Source organism: Lissotriton helveticus, chromosome 10 (assembly GCF_964261635.1).
Source record: "Lissotriton helveticus chromosome 10, aLisHel1.1, whole genome shotgun sequence".
In the NCBI taxonomy this organism is placed as follows: domain Eukaryota; kingdom Metazoa; phylum Chordata; class Amphibia; order Caudata; family Salamandridae; genus Lissotriton; species Lissotriton helveticus.
In genome coordinates, this window is record NC_136071.1 from 227,642,297 (window position 1) to 227,663,190 (window position 20,894).

The 20,894-nt window shown below is 45.1% G+C and overlaps 1 protein-coding gene across 2 annotated transcripts in view; it reads left to right on the plus strand.

Annotated features, from left to right (window-relative positions):
- Positions 1 to 20,894, plus strand: part of FLII (FLII actin remodeling protein) — a 244,281-nt gene that overhangs the window by 182,207 nt on the left and 41,180 nt on the right. For both annotated transcript variants that reach the window (XM_078665183.1, XM_078665182.1), the window contains exons 19-26: positions 1,184 to 1,288; positions 3,522 to 3,713; positions 4,471 to 4,659; positions 6,676 to 6,815; positions 7,869 to 8,082; positions 15,153 to 15,307; positions 18,876 to 18,936; positions 19,622 to 19,750. In XM_078665183.1, the coding sequence (XP_078521309.1) occupies positions 1,184 to 1,288; positions 3,522 to 3,713; positions 4,471 to 4,659; positions 6,676 to 6,815; positions 7,869 to 8,082; positions 15,153 to 15,307; positions 18,876 to 18,936; positions 19,622 to 19,750 (1,185 nt within the window). The remainder of the gene's footprint in view (positions 1 to 1,183; positions 1,289 to 3,521; positions 3,714 to 4,470; positions 4,660 to 6,675; positions 6,816 to 7,868; positions 8,083 to 15,152; positions 15,308 to 18,875; positions 18,937 to 19,621; positions 19,751 to 20,894) is intronic.

Here is a 20,894-nt window from a genome sequence, read left to right on the forward strand (position 1 = left end):
TGCTCCAATCAGCAAGGCGATATAGAGAAGAACACAGACCCCCCCCCCATCTCACATAATCCTCCCTAGGCTGTAGTTGTACTGCACCTCATCCCCAGTTCCATCTGAAAAGATAAACTGCAAAACAATAGACTACCAAAATAGCACCTTCCGTACATATCTCCCTGCAAGGTATTCACCCTGTTTGTAAATTCAGCCAGCCTAATTTCCACATGTTGTAGGAGTAAGTTCATTTATTTGTCTAATTCCAGATCTAGCAAACTTGTTACCAGAAGCTGCTTAGTGGGTTTAACTGCATCATATTATTTTGAAGTGACATATTTATGTATAGGCTGATATTTTGGCTCTTGGTGTCTTTTGCAATCTGTTGTGTTACTAGTCTGTTTTTACATGCAACCTAAATCTCTCCATCCTGTCTGCATGTGTATGATGACTTACTGCCTCAGTCATACCTACGTCTTACAATACTTGGAGAAGATATTGACCGAGTTGGACCTATTATGTACAAGGTGTGAGCGGTCACACGATATACTGACTAGTTTGAGCACAAGTTGTATACAGTAAGGGAGAAAATAAACTACTTTGACACCAGAACAACTGTGCGTTTGCATTTAAGGGAGAAAACACCGCTCTACCCGTCTGCCAAGCTGAGCACGGAATGGAAAATCAAACTTTTGTGTGGTACTGAAGGGTTTTGATGAACAAGCTTGAAAGACCTTGCTCTCACCCCCAGTCGAACTATGCACAAACTATATAAAGCCTGAGGGAGCACTGCGGTCTATTTGGCCTGAGTGTTACATAGTGCAGTACTGCAATTAAAGCCAGAAGCTTGAAAGAAAAACTTTCCTCAAAGTTCTGATCTCCCTAAACTGTCTTCTTCCACCCGCACCCATACCCTGGTGAAGTCGTATAAGATGCGTTTGAAAACATATAGCGAATTCTAAAGACTATGTTTGTGTCCGGATCATAGACTGACCTCATACTAAAAGGTACAGCAAGTATTTCTCTAGCAATCCTGAGAACCTGCTCGGTCATGGGGAATCAAATGGTTTTGTATAGATTCTGGTATCCTGCAGAGAAAACCTGTTACTGTGCAGATTCCGAGAGTTGGGCTTTCTACTTCCTTTCAGGAGGCCTGACTATTGACAGAGCCACTCTTACTCTATTGCTGCTGTTCCCTCAGGTTGGCTTGGGGCTGGGATATCTGGAACTCCCACAGATCAACTACAAACTGTCTGTAGAGCACAAGCAAAGGCCGAAGATCGATCTGTCGCCAGAGATGAGACTGGTAAGGCTCTTCTGAATGAGTACGAATGAGCTGCTGTGATTTTTATGCCTGAGGTTGCGTCATGGAATTGGAGTCCGAACACCGGAAACCACAGTCTTGGAAATCGGGTGATTAGAAGAAAATCGTGAGAATGCAGAGGGGTACAAGTGTTCATTCAATAGGTGATAGTGGAGGCAGAAACTTTTATCTATGGTGGTGTCAATGGAAAGGAGGTGGGACAGGCTTTACCTTGACTTCTCATTATTCATCTCTTTTCTAGCCTCTAGCTTAAATGAGCAATTTAGTGAATTAAGTCACAGTAGGTTTTACAACCCTTGCAAAAAACATGTTGGTAGTGTTTAAAATCACACGTGAATCCCTTTTTCAACAACAACATATGATGGGGAAACAAGGACTCCTCTCATAGTACATAGTGTAACATCTGTAGCCTGAGACAGTGAGGAAAGGATTACTTATTCTAGGAAAGAGTGAAGAGATTGATATCCATCAGTGCTGCCATTATATAATCCTTGCAGTGCTCTTCCTTGTGTACCATTTCCCTCCCCTGTCAAAGCAATCATCTTCATCTCAGGAATTGTGTGTCATTTTTGATGTGAGACATTAGGGAGTCTTAATTTATGGGGCCTATTTCATAAAGAATTTGCTATGAGTAGGGGCGGCTTACTCTTGCAATTCTTTTATGTTATTCCCGACTTCCAGGAATAGGCTAGAAGTACTCCAGGCTTACTCGTTGATTTCAGGTGTAAGCCAACTTAGTTGTAAAACGAAGTTGCTCCAAAATCTTTGTGAATCGGGCCCATGGTCTTCACTGTCTTCTCAGATGCTTCAAGGCAGCGAGACATGTTGTCAAGAGGGGGCAGCCATTCTAGCCCAGGTCTGAAGCTTCCTGGGTTAGTGTCGCCAAGTAGAGTAAGTTCATGGCTACGTGCAAACATCACGATAAACTTCCTTCCTAAGTAAGCGCATGCTTGCACAGTGTTTTGTGCAGTTGTGAATATAAAAAGATTCTGAGTTGTAGAAACCTGTGTTCAGCAGGGTGAAGGCCCAGAAATGGATACCAAGGAATTTCTATGTTCCCACTGGTGTAGAATATAATAGTTCTATTCAAAATAAGGTATTTTATTGAAAGTATAATGTAAACAAGAAGTTACTTTTATAAAGCACGTCATATCACACTTTGTCGTTTGGAAGAGTTTCAAATGTCATGTGTTACTATTACCCATTTTAAGTTTGCAGTATCTTGCTGGCAAGGTCCTCTAGGGTGAGACTTACCAGTGGGGCAACTTAGCAGGGGTGAAATTACATCCAATTCATTCATGTGGTTAAGCTTCCCTCTATCATCTTGAGAGAGACTGGGCTAAAATCCTAAAATGGTGGTTGCATCGTGACACTAGGGCCACAAAATCAATGTCCTTAAAGAACCTAGCTGGACCAAAACATAATATTTGAACACAAATATTGTGTTTTGTCTTTGACACTCGATTACAGTAAATGCGAATTCTGAGTCCGGCCAAAGAGTGCAGCTTAATTCCATAAAACTCCCTGCTACCACATTCTGTAGGCAAAACTTGAAATAAACATTCATGTAAACGTATAAAATAGTTATATGTGCTACACATACTAAATACTCTATAAGCGCTTGTCATGGGTACTCTGACATACCTCATTAGAACTCATTTGATTGAACTTGGAAGGAGATGAGGCTACAGAGACCTGTTATGATGCAAACCTTGACCTTTAGGTTATAATAGATATCTACAGAGAATGCATTAGTCTGCTTCATCTAGCTCTGGTCACTTTCTTACCATGCATGAAGGATGGAGTACTTGCTTCCTCAGCATGATTTGCTATTTTAAAAGTAATACAAGTTTATTGTTTGCCCTCTGCAGCAAAACAACTGTGTTTTTTCACTCTTTGCCTAGGGGTGTGTTCTGATGGAGTGCATGGGCTACACTATCTTATCGCTTTTAGGTGTACCCCACCTTTTTGCTGCCCATATATATAATGCTTCACTATCCTCTCCAAGAGGGGGAGGGAGATGGGTAGGGGGAGGAGGGGGAGGGGGAGATTTTACAGAAATTGTAAGTTTTAGTTCAGTTGCAGCTGGGAGATGTGCAGATTATCTGGTGTATCCTCTGAGGACTTGGCAAGCCTCATACAAGCAGTGTTCGGTTGCTTTATCTTACTATTACATTTTACATAATGCTTTGCATATCTCTTTACCTCTTGCTAGGTCCAGAGTCTGTTGGATACCAAGTCAGTGTATATCTTGGACTGCTGGTCGGACGTGTTCATTTGGATTGGCAGAAAGTCCTCGCGCCTTGTCCGTGCCGCAGCTCTGAAACTAGGACAGGAAGTGTGCAGCATGCTGCACCGCCCCAAACATGCTATGGTTATCCGCAACCTGGAGGGAACAGAATGTCAGGTAAGAGGTATCTGGGCGGTTTCAGCTTCTGTTCTGGGACTCGAAAAAGTTATTTAACAAATCGATTAATTGGCAGACAGGGTCTGCATCTGCTTTTCATGTAGGTCTATCGCCTCTTCTGATTCAATCCACAGTCTGAACTGGAATACTCGCATGAGACAATTTTTGACCACCAAGAATTGGAGCATCTCCCAGTAGAATTGTACTTTGTGTTCATTCCACCACGTTACCCATAGTGCTGAACAAACGATTACCCCGTCTACATCACAAAAATAAACATCCTTATTATGCATTCCACTGGTCCTATTCCTATAGAAGATTGACCTTTGAGCTAATCAAGTTATTTTGTTAAGCATTTTTTTTCTTTAACCTATATGGCTTCCTACGGTCACTGTTTTGATCAGCATGAGCTTAAATGACTAACACTGTGCACTCCTATTCGATATTCTTTAATTTGTTGCTGTCTTAAATCTGATGTTCTGCACACCTTGCTTGAAAATACTTCACAGTCTAATCTGTCACATTTGAGAATGTATTAGGTTGGGAGAGGGGAGTTAAGATGCAAGGATGGCCCCCATGTCTATAGCGCCTATTGCTCTCCTTGTTCTCAGTGTGGGTCACCTATGTTTTTTAACATGTGGTTCTTTTAGATCATTTCCTGAAGCTTGCGACCCATCTATATGTAATTTTGATTAAAGTTGAATATCCGCTTGTATACTTGTGGATTTTTATTGCAACCATCTGCTTAATCCCCCAGGTGTTTAAATCCAAATTTAAGAACTGGGATGATGTGCTGAAGGTTGACTACACACGTAATGCAGAGACTGTGCAACACAAGGAACCATTGGCGGGCAAAGTGAAGAAGGATGCTGAAAAGAAGGACCAACTGAAGGCTGACCTTACGGCACTCTTCCTCCCCCGCCAGCCTCCAATGCCCTTGTCTGAGGTTAGTGGTGGCTCCAAAATACTTTGTCTTTCTGTTTCTAGCCTCCCATGAAGAGTAAGCTCCCTACACTTAAGACAAGGCTTCTTTAACTTTTCATGCACAGTCCAAAACTTCAGTGCACACATGGAATCCGCATTCACTTGCTTGCTCGTTTATTTGCAAAATATTGATTCCCTGTGATACCTTCTTCTATGCAAGGAACATTGCAGTACAACATATAAGTTAATGTTCCATATGTTATTATCTTGTGCAAAGCAACCCATCCCCAGTCACAAACTGGCAGTATATCATTTCCAGTTAGAACACGCACTGTCAAAACCTACATATTTTTCTCTGTTTTTAATCTGTCTTTGCGAGTCATTTTTCAGTGCCACGAATGAATATATTGTTCAGAGAGAAAAGGATATTCTCGGTTAAATGTATTGCATATTCAGATTGGGAAAAGCAAGTACTGTCTACTTATTGACTTAACCCTCATGATTCAATTGTCTAACTTTACAAGTTGCACACAAATGACTGCTGGAGCTGTATTTAACTCCTGACATCTCTCCTTATTGGCTTACTCACCCATGAAAAAATTTAACTTCTACAGTACAATCCATTTTCAATGTTATTAGTGCAGACTTGAAATTCTGATGAATGTCTGTTGAGTGGAAGCTGCCTGCCAAGACGAATAACTTGTTCTGAGATACCATGATGGAATTTACATATAATTCTATGAATGGAGGGGCAGAGACTGAAGCTATTAGTGGTCTACTTCGCTCGCACAAGAATACCTGGGCAATGATGGTGAAAAACACAATTACAGAAATTGCGGGACACACATTTGTGTCAGTGTGTTGTGCTCTTTGATTTAGTGGGGGCGTTAATGGACTCGGATTATGATGTTTTGGTTTTTTTTTACACAATTATACTATTCTGATGGGGTAAGAGAAACCAAAGCATGTAGGGCCTGATATATCATTCTCAGTTCTCAAAGCATATACTGTTTTTGCATAATGACTGTTTTGCAATCTAAACATATTTTACATTGTGGCACTTGCAATTCGTCACAACACAAAGATACCACTCAGTAGGGTTTTTAAGTTCCTTCCCCCTTAATATTATAGAGAGCGGATTCTGTTAGCAAATTCTATAGAAAGGGCGGCTGTTTGTTTTGCAAAGAGCTTTTGGGAGCATGCAGCTGTCCCCTGGATCACTATGTCCTCCAACCAGTGTCCAAGCTCACATCTACAAACTGAAGCTGTCACTCATGGACATCTTTCTGTTTGAGAATACCATACTACCCTGCTTCAAAAGAGTTGCTATGTCATCAGTGGTTTGTGGTTGCACAGCATGGGTACATCTAATTGTGAGTCATAAGGAGTGAGTTCCTCTTTCACACCCCTTCCTCCTTCTGAATAGCAGGAGTCACAATGTGTACTCTGCGAGTAGCAAAGACGCTTGTGACTCCTAATGTGCCATTTATGCATTGTGCCTTGGGATTTCGTGGTAGCAAAATGTGTATTTTTACAAAGTGCAGGCTTTGCAACTACACAACTCTTCTGTACATCAATCAGCTAATGTTCTCTTTCGATCCTAATGCAGTCTTCTCCGTTGTTGATCCCAGTAGAGTAGATTGTATTCAGACTAACAACGATGCGCTTCATTAATAGACACACAAAACAAACACCCCAACAGTCTTGAAGCAAATTGCAAAATTATGTTTTACAATATTGGCCTATAGTTTTCCTTTAATTTATCATTTGTGCTTTATTTATATGAAGACCCAGTTTTTTGGTTTTCCAGTGATTATGTTCCTGTTCTTTCGAGTAACTAGTGTGTTCCTTTGTGTCTTGTATCCCTGAACCGACACACAACAGTGAGCGACATCATTTTTATTTTAGCGCCTGCGGCAGAGAGTTACCACCATTAAAGCCACATGTTCGGAGAATACCAATTACCTATGAAGAATGTTACCAAGAGACTGAAATTGCTAAAATGGTTTCTTTCCTTTCCTTTCCCTGGTGTATCCAGGCTGAGCAACTCATGGAGGAGTGGAATGAGGACTTGGACGGCATGGAGGGTTTTGTTCTTGAGGGCAAGAAGTTTGCTCGTCTGCCAGAGGAAGACTTTGGCCACTTTCACACGCAGGACTGCTATGTATTCCTGTGCAGGTAACTGTTTGGGAAGGGCACGCTATTCCCCAATTCACTGAGAGCTACATTGTCATAGGTAACTTCAGGGATAGACACATCTCCTGCTCAGACCTAGGGTTGCTGGGCCTTTCTTTGCAGGAGACGTTTAACCCCAGGACTTGCTTTCCCGCAAGGATATTAATGTAATCTATGAGCAAGACTTCTGTTCTCCTTTTTACAAAGGGCTGTGTGACTTCCCATGCTGATAGGCTGAAGATCAGGCTTCACTATATCGGTATTGGAGGAAAAGGGGAATTCATTACTTGAATTATTCCAAATTATATTGAATTACTCCAGGCCGAGTACCACTCTATGATTATTTTGCTCACTGTGCCGTTACAGCTCCAGTAAATGCATATGCAAATCAGACTTGGCCCTGCCCCAAAAAGGTCAGACCATCCTAAACTGTTAATCTGCATCTCTTCTGCACTCCTAGGGCTGCAAAGTCTTGTAAACTAGGTAACAGGAAGGGGGTTAGATGGGTAGATCTGATCTTTCAAAGTTTGGGTTATTGCCCTTTTCCCTGAAGATGATTCAGGGGGCATAGTGGACACGCTCAGAAGAGATGAAGTTTAATCTGCCTTAGGTGCCTTGTAGGCATTTCCCGTTGCATGAACAAGCACACAGCCAACAGTCTTAAACAATCACATCCATCAGCTGTTCCTGCCCATGGCATCCATTAGGTAACCAAGTCCACATTGTGCCTTTCACTTAAAACTTCAGACCATTAATAGGGTAAGAATGTTATCTGCCATCTTGCCTGCCCTCTCTTGAATTCAATGGCTTTTTTCTCATTTTTATGCACACAAATAGCTTCACAGTCCTCTCATGCCACCAAGGATATCAAACTCTTTGGTGACTGAAAAGATACTTTAGATCAGTAGAATTCGCAGTAATCTACCCTCAGGACAGAGACACGGACGGAGACAGCTGTTTGATTTCTGTTTGTGGCAGCCACCAGTATTTCTAGGATCTCTACAATCTCTACAATTTGTTCACTTAGATGGTCACTGTCCCACCTGTGTCTTTCAGGTACTGGGTTCCTGTTGAATACGAAGAGGACAAAAAGAGCAAGAAAGGTGAGGAAGCGGATGAGGATGAAGAGGAAGAGGAGAAGCAGACGGAAGAAGACTTCCAGTGTGTGGTGTACTTCTGGCAGGGTCGAGAAGCCTCCAACATGGGCTGGCTGACGTTCACTTTCAGCCTGCAGAAGAAATTTGAGAGCCTTTTCCCAGGAAAGCTGGAGGTGAGATGGGGAGAATCTTGCTGAGAGAAGGGCTTATGTTCCTTTAATTGGGCACCACTGAAACCAATCAAATGTCTGCATGGTCTTACACCTACCTCAATAGTTTTGGCCCTGCCAACACCATCATGACGCTTCAGTTATAGTTTATTCTTTGCCTCACATCTCCAAGCTTTAGCATTTGTCACATTTATTTTAAGTTAAAATGTATCTTGTTTGAAGCTACAAATCTGCTAGTCTATCCTGTCAGCCAATAGTCAAAATAAAAAAAAACTGCCTATATTTTGTTTTAATCCCTGATTAGATTTCAGTAGATTAAAGCCACTCTTCTAAACACTTGTTTCATGATCCACCAAATGTAACAAAAGATGTTCCTACATGTTTTTTCTCCTGTATCGTCATTACTTTGTAGTTGTCATCCAAACATTTTTGAGGACTTTGATGTTCGAGGCATGTGAGCTGCTAAATTCATATCTATTGCATAGATCGCCGCCTAGTGTTGGGTCCGGATGATTGCACATTGTTGTCCTGGAAGAGTCTTCGAAGTATCACGAGATAGGTGGCTCCTCCCCTGGACTACAGTGCGCATGGGCATCGACTCCATCCCCAGATTGTTTTTTTCCGCCATTGGGTTCGGATGTGATTTCGGCGTCTCCTAGTCGGAATCGAATAAAACTACTTCTAAGGCCAAAAGGCCTTTGTTAACTCGTCGGTATTGTTCGCGTTCGGTCTCGTGCTTCATCCGACTCTAGGAGTCGGTCTTCTGCGGAGTCGAGTAACTCTTCGGACATCGAGGCCCTGTCGTCGCAGCAAGACCCCGACAAAACTACGATGGAACGGAGTCCGTTCAAGTTCTGCCCCGTGTGTGGTTCAAAGTACCCACACATCGACGTGCATCCAGTCTGTAACAAATGCCTCTCGCCGGAACACGACGAGGCCAGCTGTATGGCCTGTTCGAAGTTCAGGTCGAAGAAGACGCTCAAGCTTCGGCGCGCGGCGCGCCTTGAGGCCCGGCGAGCGGCTCCGGCACCCGACGACATCTTCGACGACCCCGAGGCAGAAGGCCAAAGCCATCGTCTGCAGATTTCACCACCATCGACGGAGGTCGAGGCCGATTCCGGAGAACCCGTTGAGGGCCAAGACCTGGAATACGTCGAGGAGGTAGGGGACGACGAAGAAGTTTATGGGGCCGCGGAAGATAGCTCGGAGGAAGAGCTATGCCCCGAAGGTTACATGACTCAGGCTCAGGTCACGGGATCGCCACTCGGCCTTACCCACGACCCTGCACCGCAATCCCCGGCCCGCCTTCTGGCCCGGCCACGGACACATCAGCGGAGCCGCCATTGCGCATATCGAAACAGAAACCTTCGGATTCGACCACAACAAAGATGGCCGACGTACCATCGAAACTGAAGAAGCCTGCTACGTCATCGGCTCCGTTGCCTTCAGTGGCTCCGAAACCGAAGAAGGCTGTCGAGCCGGCACCGCTACATACGGTGGCCAAGGAGCCGACCTCAAAGAAGGTCGTCGAACACGTGTCGAGCACGGTTGCTCCACCAAAGTCCACAAAGACTGTCGAACAACCATCGGACGCGACTGCGCCGCCGACAAGCAAACTCCCGGTCGAAGCGCAGTCGACGAAGGGCCCCGAGCCAAAGTCCGGAGGCCCTACGCAACGGCACAAAGAAGCCGGTCCAAAACCAACGGCATCGGCGCATAAGCCTAGGAAGGAGGCCCGAACCATTAGGGTCGAAGATGCGTCGGAGGCTCCAGTACGCACGGACACCTCGTCGACGCTGGGGTCCTCCGATGGTGACGGGCATGGGTCATCGGTAACTAAACCCTCCGCTTCCTTCACGGAGCAAGTCACCGACTCCCTCAAACGGATTCGGGAGAAGACTTTGCCGTCGACGACTCACACGCCGTCAGCCAAACAATTGGTGGACGCACAGAAGAAGACTCCCACGCAGATCCTCTACACTCTGCCGCCGATGGTGGCACCGAAGGCCTTTGCACCCCGGTCGGTGTCAAAGGACACAGAGGCCTCACAACACTCGATGCTAAGTGGCCATTTGAGTCGACATCAAGCTTCAGATGAAGAATCTGAACATTATATCGACGCCGATATGGGAACATTGACACTCTATAAGCGAAAGATTACTTCCCAACCATTGGAATCCTATGTCATACCTCTGAAGAAGAAAAGGCCAGCACAGGACCTTCCTGCCCTTGTTGAACCTATTCATCCTCAACCAAGGAGGAGCCCATCACCCTCTCCCAATGCTTCAGGGGGAGATGACGATGACCAGTACAATTTCCCAGATAACAATGACCCTGATGAGCAACAGGACTCATGGGTGGACACTGGTGACCAGGGAGGCCAACAAGTGGTACAGGACCCACAGGTTTATGGTGTACGGACGTCCCCAACTAAGGATTCAGCGGCATTCAATGCCTTGCTTGAACGGGCGGCTGCAAATCATAATGTGGACATGCATGCCGACCCGGTGGAAGAAGATTTTTTGTTTGACACTTTCTCTGCCGCAGAAAAAACTGTTAAAACGCTTCCAATGCTAAAAGGTGTCCTCAAACATGCACCGGAAATCTTTAAGGAACCAACCAGGGCAAGAGTGGTGAACCCACGTATTGAAAAGAAATACAGACCGGCACCTGGAGACCCAGCATATATTCGGGGACAGTTGCCTCTAGACTCTTTAGTGGTCGCCAATGCCCGCAAACGGGCGAACTCCCAGACGACGGGTGAAGCTCCTCCCCCAGACAAAGAGTTGAAAGTGCTGGAGGCGTCTGGTAAAAGGGTGGCTGCACAGGCAGCCAATATCTGGCGCATATCGAACACACAAGCACTGTTGGCACGATATGATAGGGCGCATTACGACACCCTAGAGCAGCTCCTTCAACACCTTCCAGATGAGTTTAAAGAGGCAGCTGAGATGCTGATACAGGAGGGCAAGCTCATTTCAAACGCTGCAATTAAGTGTGCGCTTGATGTTGCAGATACAGCGGCTAGAGCAATTAACACTAGCGTGATGTTGAGGCGTCAAGCATGGCTTCGCATCTCAGGGTTTAAACCTGACATTCAAACAACAATACTCAACCAGCCCGTTAATCCCGACAGACTGTTTGGCCCGGACGTTGACACCACCCTCGAGAAGATTAAAAAAGACAATGAGACAGCTAAATCCATGGGGGCGCTTCAGTCTCAGCAATTCAGGGGGAGCACTTTTCGTCGCTCAAGTACCCGTGGTGTTACCAGAGGACACTTGGCACAGCAGACGCATTTCACCAAAGGTGGCGCGCAGTCCTCGTACCCCAAGCAGGGTAGAGGGGGTTACAGAGGAAACAGTGCCAAGGGCAGGGGCAGAGGCAACAACAACTCCCGTTCCTCTGCCGCCAACAAACAGTGACTCTCTGTCAATGCCCCCCGACCATCCAACACCTGTCGGGGGAGACTCCAGCAGTTCCTGCAGTCTGGACGTTCATCACCACAGACAGGTGGGTGAGAAAACTTATCCAATACGGTTACTGTTTGGAGTTGACATCCACTCCACCCAACATTCCCCCAAGACAACGTCCTGTGTCGGAAGAGCACTTGCACTTATTGCAGCAGGAAGTTCTTGTGATGCTACAAAAAGGCGCAATAGAGCTCGTACCAGTGGAGGAGGAAGGAACAGGGGTCTATTCCCTGTACTTCCTCATCCCGAAAAAGGACGGATCCCTCAGACCCATTCTGGATCTACGCCCCCTCAACCTGTATATCCTATCAGAACATTTTCATATGCTAACACTGCAGCAAATTCTTCCCCTGCTAAACCAAGGGGACTTCCTAGCAACCTTGGACCTCAAGGATGCTTATTTCCACATACCACTCCACCCCTCCCACAGAAAATACCTCAGGTTCACCATCAAAAACAGGCATTATCAGTTCAAGGTCCTTCCCTTCGGAGTGACCACTGCCCCCAGAGTGTTCACCAAGTGTCTGGCGACAGTAGCGGCGCACCTCAGGAGACAAAATATACATGTCTACCCTTACCTAGACGACTGGCTGGTTCAAGCAAAGTCGGAACAACAGTGCGCCGCACACATGTCCCACACTATTCACCTCCTTCACAGTCTGGGGTTCTCACTGAACTACCCAAAGTCGCACCTTCAGCCTTCTCACGTGCGGCAGTATCTGGGTGCGACAATAAATACTCTGACTGCTACAGCTCAGCCAAACCAAGCGAGGATCGACAGCATTCAGTCACTCATCCAAAGGTTCAGACCGCAACACTCCCTACCAGCGAGAGTGTTCATGCAGTTGATAGGCATGATGACCTCCTGCATCTTCATAGTCCCGCACGCAAGGCTGCATATGCGTCCGCTCCAAGAATGCTTGGCACATCAGTGGACTCAGGCTCAAGGACAGTTGAAAGACCTAGTGTTGGTGACCGGTCGGGCATACAACTCTCTGCATTGGTGGACTCCACACAACCTTTGCAAGGGCCGCCCGTTCCAAGAGCCTGTGCCACAGATTATCCTAACGACGGACGCATCTCTCATGGGGTGGGGAGCTCATGTGCTCCACTACACGGTGCAGGGACTGTGGTCAACGCAGCAACAAAAGATGCACAGCAACTACCTGGAGTTGATGGCGATCTTCATGGCGCTCAAGTCCTTCAAAGTACATCTGTGCAACAAAGTCGTGTTGATCCGGACGGACAACATGACAGCCATGTACTAAATCCAGAAGCAGGGAGGAACACACTCTCCACAGCTGTCTCATCTGGCTCAGAGCATGTGGAAGTGGGCCATTCAAAGGAACATCTTCCTCATGGCGGAACACCTCCCAGGCAAGGACAATCAGATGGCGGATCTGCTCAGCAGGTACAGCCATCAAATGCACGAGTGGGAGATACATCCTTCAGTACTCCACCCGTACTTCCAGCAGTGGGGTCATCCGGAGATAGACCTGTTTGCCACAAGGGAAAACGCAAAATGCCAAAGCTTTGCCGCCAGGTTCCCTCACCCACAATCGCAGGGCAATGCGATATGGATGAACTGGTCAGGCAGATTTGCGTACGCTTTTCCCCCAGCGCCTCTCATTCCACTGGTGGCAAGAAAGCTAAAGCAACACTCGATGACGCTCATCCTGGTTGCTCCAACGTGGGCACGCCAACCATGGTACACCACGTTTCTGGACCTTTCCGTGGTACCGCATCAAAGACTGCATCTCACTCCCAGGCTATTGACGCAGAACCATGGCGACATTCAGCATCCAGATCCGCAACAACTCAATCTGGCGATCTGGCTCCTGAGGTCTTAGAATTTGGCTATCTCAACCTGCCTCCTGAATGCATGGACATCATAAGAGAGGCAAGGAAGCCCACTACCCGAGCTTGCTATGCCGCAAAGTGGAAGCGGTTTGTCATTTACTGTACAGAACATCACATTGACCCGCTAGATGCCTCCATTCCTAACATCATCTGCTATTTGTTACATCTTTACAAATGCAATCTAGCTTACGCTTCCATTCGGATACACTTATCCACCATAGCGGCTTATCTCCAGAACAGGCACCATCTCTCCGTTTTCAGAGTGCCTGCCATTAAAGCCTTCCTGGAGGGACTGAAAAGAGTCATTCCTCCCAGAACACCAAGCTCCTGTGTGGAACTTCAATGTGGTCCTCACTAGACTGATGGGCCCACCTTTTGAGCCGCTACATTCATGCGAGATTCAGTTCCTGACATGGAAAGTGGCCTTTCTCACTGCTATTACATCTCTCAGGCGTGTTAGTGAGCTGCAAGCACTCACTATACAAGAGCCATTCATACAAATTCATTCAAACAGGGTAGTGCTTCGCACTAACCCCAAGTTCCTTCCGAAGGTGGTGTCACAGTTTCATGTCAACCAAACTATTGAACTGCCCGCATTCTTTCAGAACCCACAAACAGTAGCGGAAAGAATGCTCCATACGTTGGACGTAAAAAGGGCACTCATGTACTACATTGACAGAACACAACAATTTAGAAAGACACAGCAACTTTTTGTTGCCTTCTCAGCTCAGCACAAAGGCAACGCTATTTCCAAGGCAGGAATAGCCAGATGGATCGTTAAGTGCATTCAGATTTGTTATCAAAAAGCTAAACGTACTTTAACGGTCCCCCCAAGAGCGCACTCCACACGCAAGTTGGGGGCCTCCATGGCTTTCCTGGGGAACATTCCTTTGGAAGACATTTGTAGAGCAGCCACGTGGTCTACACCACACACGTTTACAAAACATTACTGTGTTGATGTGCATTCCAAGCAGCAGGCAGCTGTAGGTCAGGCTGTTCTCAAAACACTTTTTCAGACATCTGCAGCTGGCACGGGCAGCCGCCGTTGATGGAGGGACTGCTATGTATTCTATGCAATAGATATGAATTTAGCAGCCCACATGCCTCGAACTGAATATGCTACTTACCAGTATGCATCTGTTCTTGGCATGTAGGGCTGCTAACATTCATATCGCCCACCCTCCTCCCCGGTGCCCGTAGCGGCTGCAGATCCTTCTTGCATTCAATCACTAGCATGGACATCATTTACACTATTTCACTCCATCTCTGCCACAATGGCTAAAAACAATCTGGGGATGGAGTCGATGCCCATGTGCACTGTAGTCCAGGGGAGGAGTCACCTATCTCGTGATACTTCGAAGACTCTTCCAGGACAACAATGTGCAATCATCCGGACCCAACACTAGGCGGCGATCTATGCAATAGATATGAATGTTAGCAGCCCTACATGCCAAGAACAGATGCATACTGGTAAGTAGCATATTCAATCAAGCGAGTCCACTATTTATAGTTGTTGCTACGAAATGGTGCAGTTGTGCTATTTCTTGTCACAAAATGTTACTTTCACAAGCTTTGTACATGAACAAAGAACCGATAATGGAGGAAGTAAAAGAAACAAATCTACAAAGTAAATATTCCAGAGGCTGGCCAGCTCCAGCTTTTAGTAGTGTAGCTTCCTATAAATCTGTTCTGCACAGACTTTTAAAAAGAAATAGCAACTCATTCTCTTTTGCTTTCCAGGTTGTACGGATGACGCAGCAGCAGGAAAATGCCAAATTTCTGTCTCATTTCAAGCGTAAGTTCATCATCCATAAGGGGAAGCGGAAGTCCAAAGACGCAAACCTGCAGCCCAGCCTGTATCACATCCGCACCAACGGAAGTGCTCTATGTACCAGGTATGGTGAAGAAGTGCTTTACTGCAGCCATTTGGGAGTGTGATGTGTAGGGAGATACTGAAAGATGTGTACCGTAGAATTGTCTGGAACTGCTGATTGTGGTGCGGCATGATGTGTACGTTTGTGTCTGTCCTGCATGCCCAGAGCTTTCACAATGCATGACTAAAGGTTGACAGGCTGCATTCTTTAAACCTAAGATTGTGCATAAAGCAGACCAGCCTGGATATTCAACATGCAAGCACAATGCTTCTGATATTCAGACGAGACATCATCACAAACGAAGCACTCATGGTCCAGCTGCCCCTAGCTAATCACTGTTGCTCTGATGGGGAAAATCTGGGAACGCCTTAACAACCCAACGGTAGAATGGAAAGTCATGAACATTACCATAAGTCACACCGTCTGCTCAAAACATGAGGCCCTCTACACCTCTTCCTCATCTGACTCCACCACCCCCTCCTCACCCACCAAGCTGGGACGAGATGGCTGGATGCACTATTTAGTGGTAGCGTTTGGTTAAAAGTTATAGACCTAAAATTGTTCACTATAAGTATTACATTGAATTTTGTCTTAGAATTAATAGCTTGACATGATAAAAATAATTAGCCTGAACATGAACTACCTGAATAAACTCAAGAATGCAATAGTAGACTTGCCTAAAGACTATCAAGTCTGATTAGACTGAAGGAGACTCTGGTTCAACAGAGCAAGGACCATACGTTTGACTAGAAATAATTGTATGCAACCTGCCTTTTCGTGCCTGACCTGCTCAGAGAGGGGCGTAGCGGTCGTGTTACCTAAAGGACATGTGGTCATTCAACCAATAGTTTCAGATTCAAATGATTGCTGGGTAGTGGTTAGATTTGTTTTTCTTCTGCAATCTTATGTTAGATCAAACTTCCATTTTCCTATAATGGATAGCCCTCTAGTTACTATATGATTTGACTTGACTGCCATCTTTTTTGCACATCATATAGTATTGCTTAAACTTAGCATATATCCTATATTAGAGTCTTCTACTGAATGACTTCCATAATAAACAGCAGAGAGATGGTGGAGGGGCAGCTTCAGACAACTACAAAGAAGTCCACAAAGGTATCAAACTTTATAGTTCCCATCATTAATTACAAGTAAAACACAAGGGGAAAGATGCAGGCTATCTCCCAGAGGGAGCATTTCTTGAGAAAAAGAAAGAAGGGGTAAATCAAATGCTTGAATTCATCTCAGCCTCTAGTATTTACTCAGGCCTCATTCCAGTCTGAGAGTTCTTGAGGTTGCATGGCCACCTTGTCGAATGTACTTGAGTCTCAGCTCATGGACTGTTTATGGGCTGGCCTGTGAATAACAACTTCTTCTTTGGTTTCATTTTCTTTTCTTGGCAAATGGTAGTGGTTGTGATGTGCTTCATTCTGTGCATTGTGCTAGTATTCCCTGTTATTGCTGTATGCATTACTGTGGTTAATTTTCTTGAAGGGCGTCTACCGCTAATTGAGAAGATTTCCCATATACTTCTTTCCTCTCTCCAACCCATCGTTAGAGGATCAAACCTGTTTTGATGTGTTCAATAAAAATATTTATACCTTTACATAAACCTGGGGCAGTGTTGGAATTTCAAACCCTTTGTTCTGGGAACAGTGTGGTAGATTTGTGGTGCAGAGCATGCTAATCCTTGGATTTGGTGCTCCACACTTTTCTTTCATTCTCTGATACATAGTCTCGGCGATACTTTTCTTGGTGTTACCTATGCTCTCTGTGACTTCAGTGAGCTATATTCTGCCATGCTTTTCCCACCACACCCTTACAACTCCTGCTCCAAACCAATTGGATGGTGTTAAGATAAATAAATGGGTGATTTTTTTGTTAAAAACATTCCCAGAAGAGTGCCTCTATAACACCATCTCTGTAAATTACACTTTTGAAGCGGCACAGTCAGTACAAGATTTATAGGGTGAATCCTCACTTTATTAGCAGACTCATTGTATTCAATAAGGACAAAGTCACACTGTTGGTATTGTCTTAAATTCATGCATTGGCCTGGAGACCATTATGTTTGTGTGGATGTCCTGGCCTTAGTTCCCCTTCCAATGTGATCCATCTGTTGTGCTGAATGTCTGACCTTTAGGATGTCCCATTCACAATCTTTTAGGTCTTGACTCAGAGAGCATACACGCTGCCTGTTGAGAGACAAGTTGTTAGTTTACAGTGGGTTTAGACTAGAGCCCATCCATTGCTTATCATTGGTTGACTCAATTGTCACTCTAATATGCTTGAGTCTTATTCATCTGCATCCGTAGGCTTTCTTTCCTCTTCTTGTGTTTGACCCTCCGTTAGACCATGGATGCATTACTTGAGTCCTTCCACTGCTCATATATAGTCATTGCTTTTTTATTTTTGTTTAAGCCCTCTACAACAGTGCTTGTGTTTTGCAGCCACCTCCCTTGTGTACTTCTCCCATGTCTGTGTTCTAATTTCTCACCCTCCCTCATTTGCAGTTTTTACTTCTCCCCCCCACCTAACCTTGCTGTTCTTGCTTCCCTCCACCCCTTTGTTCTTGTGCTCCTCTAATATGTTGTTAATTTGCTTTCTCAGCCCCTCCCATCACTCTCCCTTGTTCAAGTGCTTCTCCATTCCCTCCCCCACCCTCTTATGTCCATGTGCGGCACAATCCCTTCCCTTTCCCCATTCCTGCCTTGTATTCTTGCAGCTCCAGCTTTTCCGGGCCATCCACCATTGTCTGCTATCTTCCCCCCTCCTTCTTGCCCGGCTTTTGTTGTCAGCTTGCTGTCCCATCCTCCCCTGCCCACCATCCATTGTCAACGGATGATTGGACAGCAAGCTATCAGCTTGCTGTCCCAGCCCCTCCCACCTGCTGTCACCTTGCCTCCACAGCCCCTCCTCCACCCTCCTGTGTCAACTTGTTTTTCTTTCCCCTCCTGTCTGCCTCCATTGTCAGCTCGCTTCCACAGCCCCTCCTGCTTGCCCTCTGTTGTCAGCTTTTTGCAGCAGCCCCTCCCGACCACCCTCCGTTGTCTGTCTGTCTCTCCAACCCCTCCCGCCCACCAAGCGTTATCCGTGTGCTTCCCCATTATCTTTTGTGTGTCCTCTCGCCCGCCCGTCCTCCATATTGCCTCCTCCCCAACCCACTCCCCCATTTGTTGATGTTTAAAAAAAAAAAAAAGAAAGTGCTTTAGTGCTGGCTATGTCATTGCACTTTTTAAAAACAATTCAGCTAAACAGCACAACAGCCATGCTGTTGTACAGTATGGCTTCAAATTATTGCCAATAGCTTTCATGGGCTCGATCTATTGACTTTGCAGTTATTCTTTCTAGACCAGGCACCTGTTTGAAAGGGTTAACATAACCTATGTGGCAGAATATTACCCTGAAATTGTCTTGTGATACTTTGCGTAGTACTCACATCGCAAGTGGGGAAGAGTTTTTGTTAGTTTTCTAATATCTTTTCATTACATCTTGGGGTGGACTGGTAGTGTCTGCTTCAAGAATTTTATTATAAAATAAATGCTGAAAATAGAATTCTGCAGGTATTGTCTTTTTCTATTATATGCAGGTGCATCCAAGTTAACACAGATGCCAGTCTATTGAATTCCGAGTTTTGCTACATATTGAAGGTGAGTCACCAAACACATTGGCCTCGGTCAGCAGCTCTGATCCTTTAATGTAATTGGGATCTTCAGAGAGAACTATCTGCATTGTTTGTACTACAGCCCAAGGTAGAATGGCTAGCTTCAAAGAATAGTGAATTCTTGGGTCTCCATCTTGAAGCTGCCTGTAGGACTGTACTGTAAAGATGTGCTTGTCAGCCACCAGGTGGCTGGAGGGGAAGGAAGTTTGGAGCCTAGGTAAGTACCTTGAGTGACAAACTGAGATTCTGACTGTTTTGTCATCTTGGCCCATAACATTTAGTGGGTTTGAAGGGATTTTATTAGTGAAGCACATCTGTTGGTGCTTCACAATATTTCCATCTGGGGCTACCAGTTTAGGGCAGACTGTTTCTTTTGGATACAGCTGTGCAAATGCCCCCTTCTTTGAAGGCACAGACAAGGTAAGAAAAAAATAACTGCTCTTTTTCTCAAATGACAAAATTAGGGGGCCCATATCAGTTCCATTTTCATCAAATTATGTTAATGATCAGCTGAGCCTAACATTTAACCTTGGGTGAACCATTGCTTTGAAGTTAATCTGTGTGAGATTTTAAGATTAGCTAAACTTTTGACACCCAAAGTGGAGTCAGCTAAGACAAGGGTGGCATTTTTTTTCCAACATGCTGACATAAGGAGGTTTGGTCTGTCTTAGGTCCCATTTGAAAGTACCGACAACCAAGGCATTGTCTACACTTGGGTTGGACGCGCTGCTGACCCTGATGAGGCTAAACTGGCCGAGGACATTACAAACCACATGTTTGATGATTCCTACAGCAAGCAGGTAAGTTTTCACAAATGCATCTATGTGTGGTAGTTTCATGGTTTTGTATCTGTGTGTAAGTTCTATTGATGAGGCACTCCTGCCTGTGTTTCAGGAGAGTAGTTGCAGGGCATTGAAACCTATTTATTTTATGTTGCAGAAACCATAGTTTTTAGAGGATCTCCAAACAGTGTTCTATTGCAACAATAGACATGTATCAAGGGTTTATGTACATAATTAGAGAAATAGGTCCATACTGCATTCTACTAATGTAAATTGTGACTGGCTGATTCTTTTGGGGGGCACTTAACAGGTTTTTAATTTGCAAGCCCTTCATGTTTTGTGCTTTCAGCAGTCCACACCTGTGACATTCAGAAACATATTTTGTATTTAGGAAACCAGGTCTTATTTTTATTGCTCATTACATAAACTCGCATTACATAATTTGCTCTTCACTACACGATGTATGCTGCTTGCTGCAGAAAACAAAAATACAGTTGTTAAATCTGGAGAGGTCAAAGAAATTACAAAAACACTAAAGGAAAATCCGTGCAGGCCAATATCACATATGCTTACTCCCTCACCCCTTTCTTGTAGACGTGTTAGACATCCATCCAGTGAAGGCAGGAGGCCAAATTGCTTATTGTTTCATACTGCACCAAGTGAAAAGCAATCTGTAAGCTTGGCCACATGCAGAGCACAAATGGAATCCTTACCCTTAACTCGACCTTGTTGATTTTCAGCCTCTATTCTTCGCTTACAGTAATGGGATCTGCTCGCAAAATGTGTGTGGGCACAGGCTGTGCACTAATCTGAGGATTGCTTTCTGCCCACCTCCTTTATTTGTATTTTAATCTTCAACTCTAGTCTAAGGCTTTCTGCATTGACCTTTGAGGGTAGACACTAAAAGATCGTACGCCATTCACACCTCTTCAGAGCAAATTTACCTGACTGGAGATGATGAGTGAGCAAAAAGTAGTCTCTGGCTGGTGAATACCTTAGTCGAAGTAGCCTTAAGGGGCTAACTTAATGTAATATCCAAAGCCTTCTTAAAATGTTCTTGCATCCTAACACTGAGGCAAGCGGCCTAATGCTGGCACAGTCTTGAGGTGCAGGACATACACAATGGATGCTGCCACAGATTTAGTGCCCCTTTGGTGTTCCG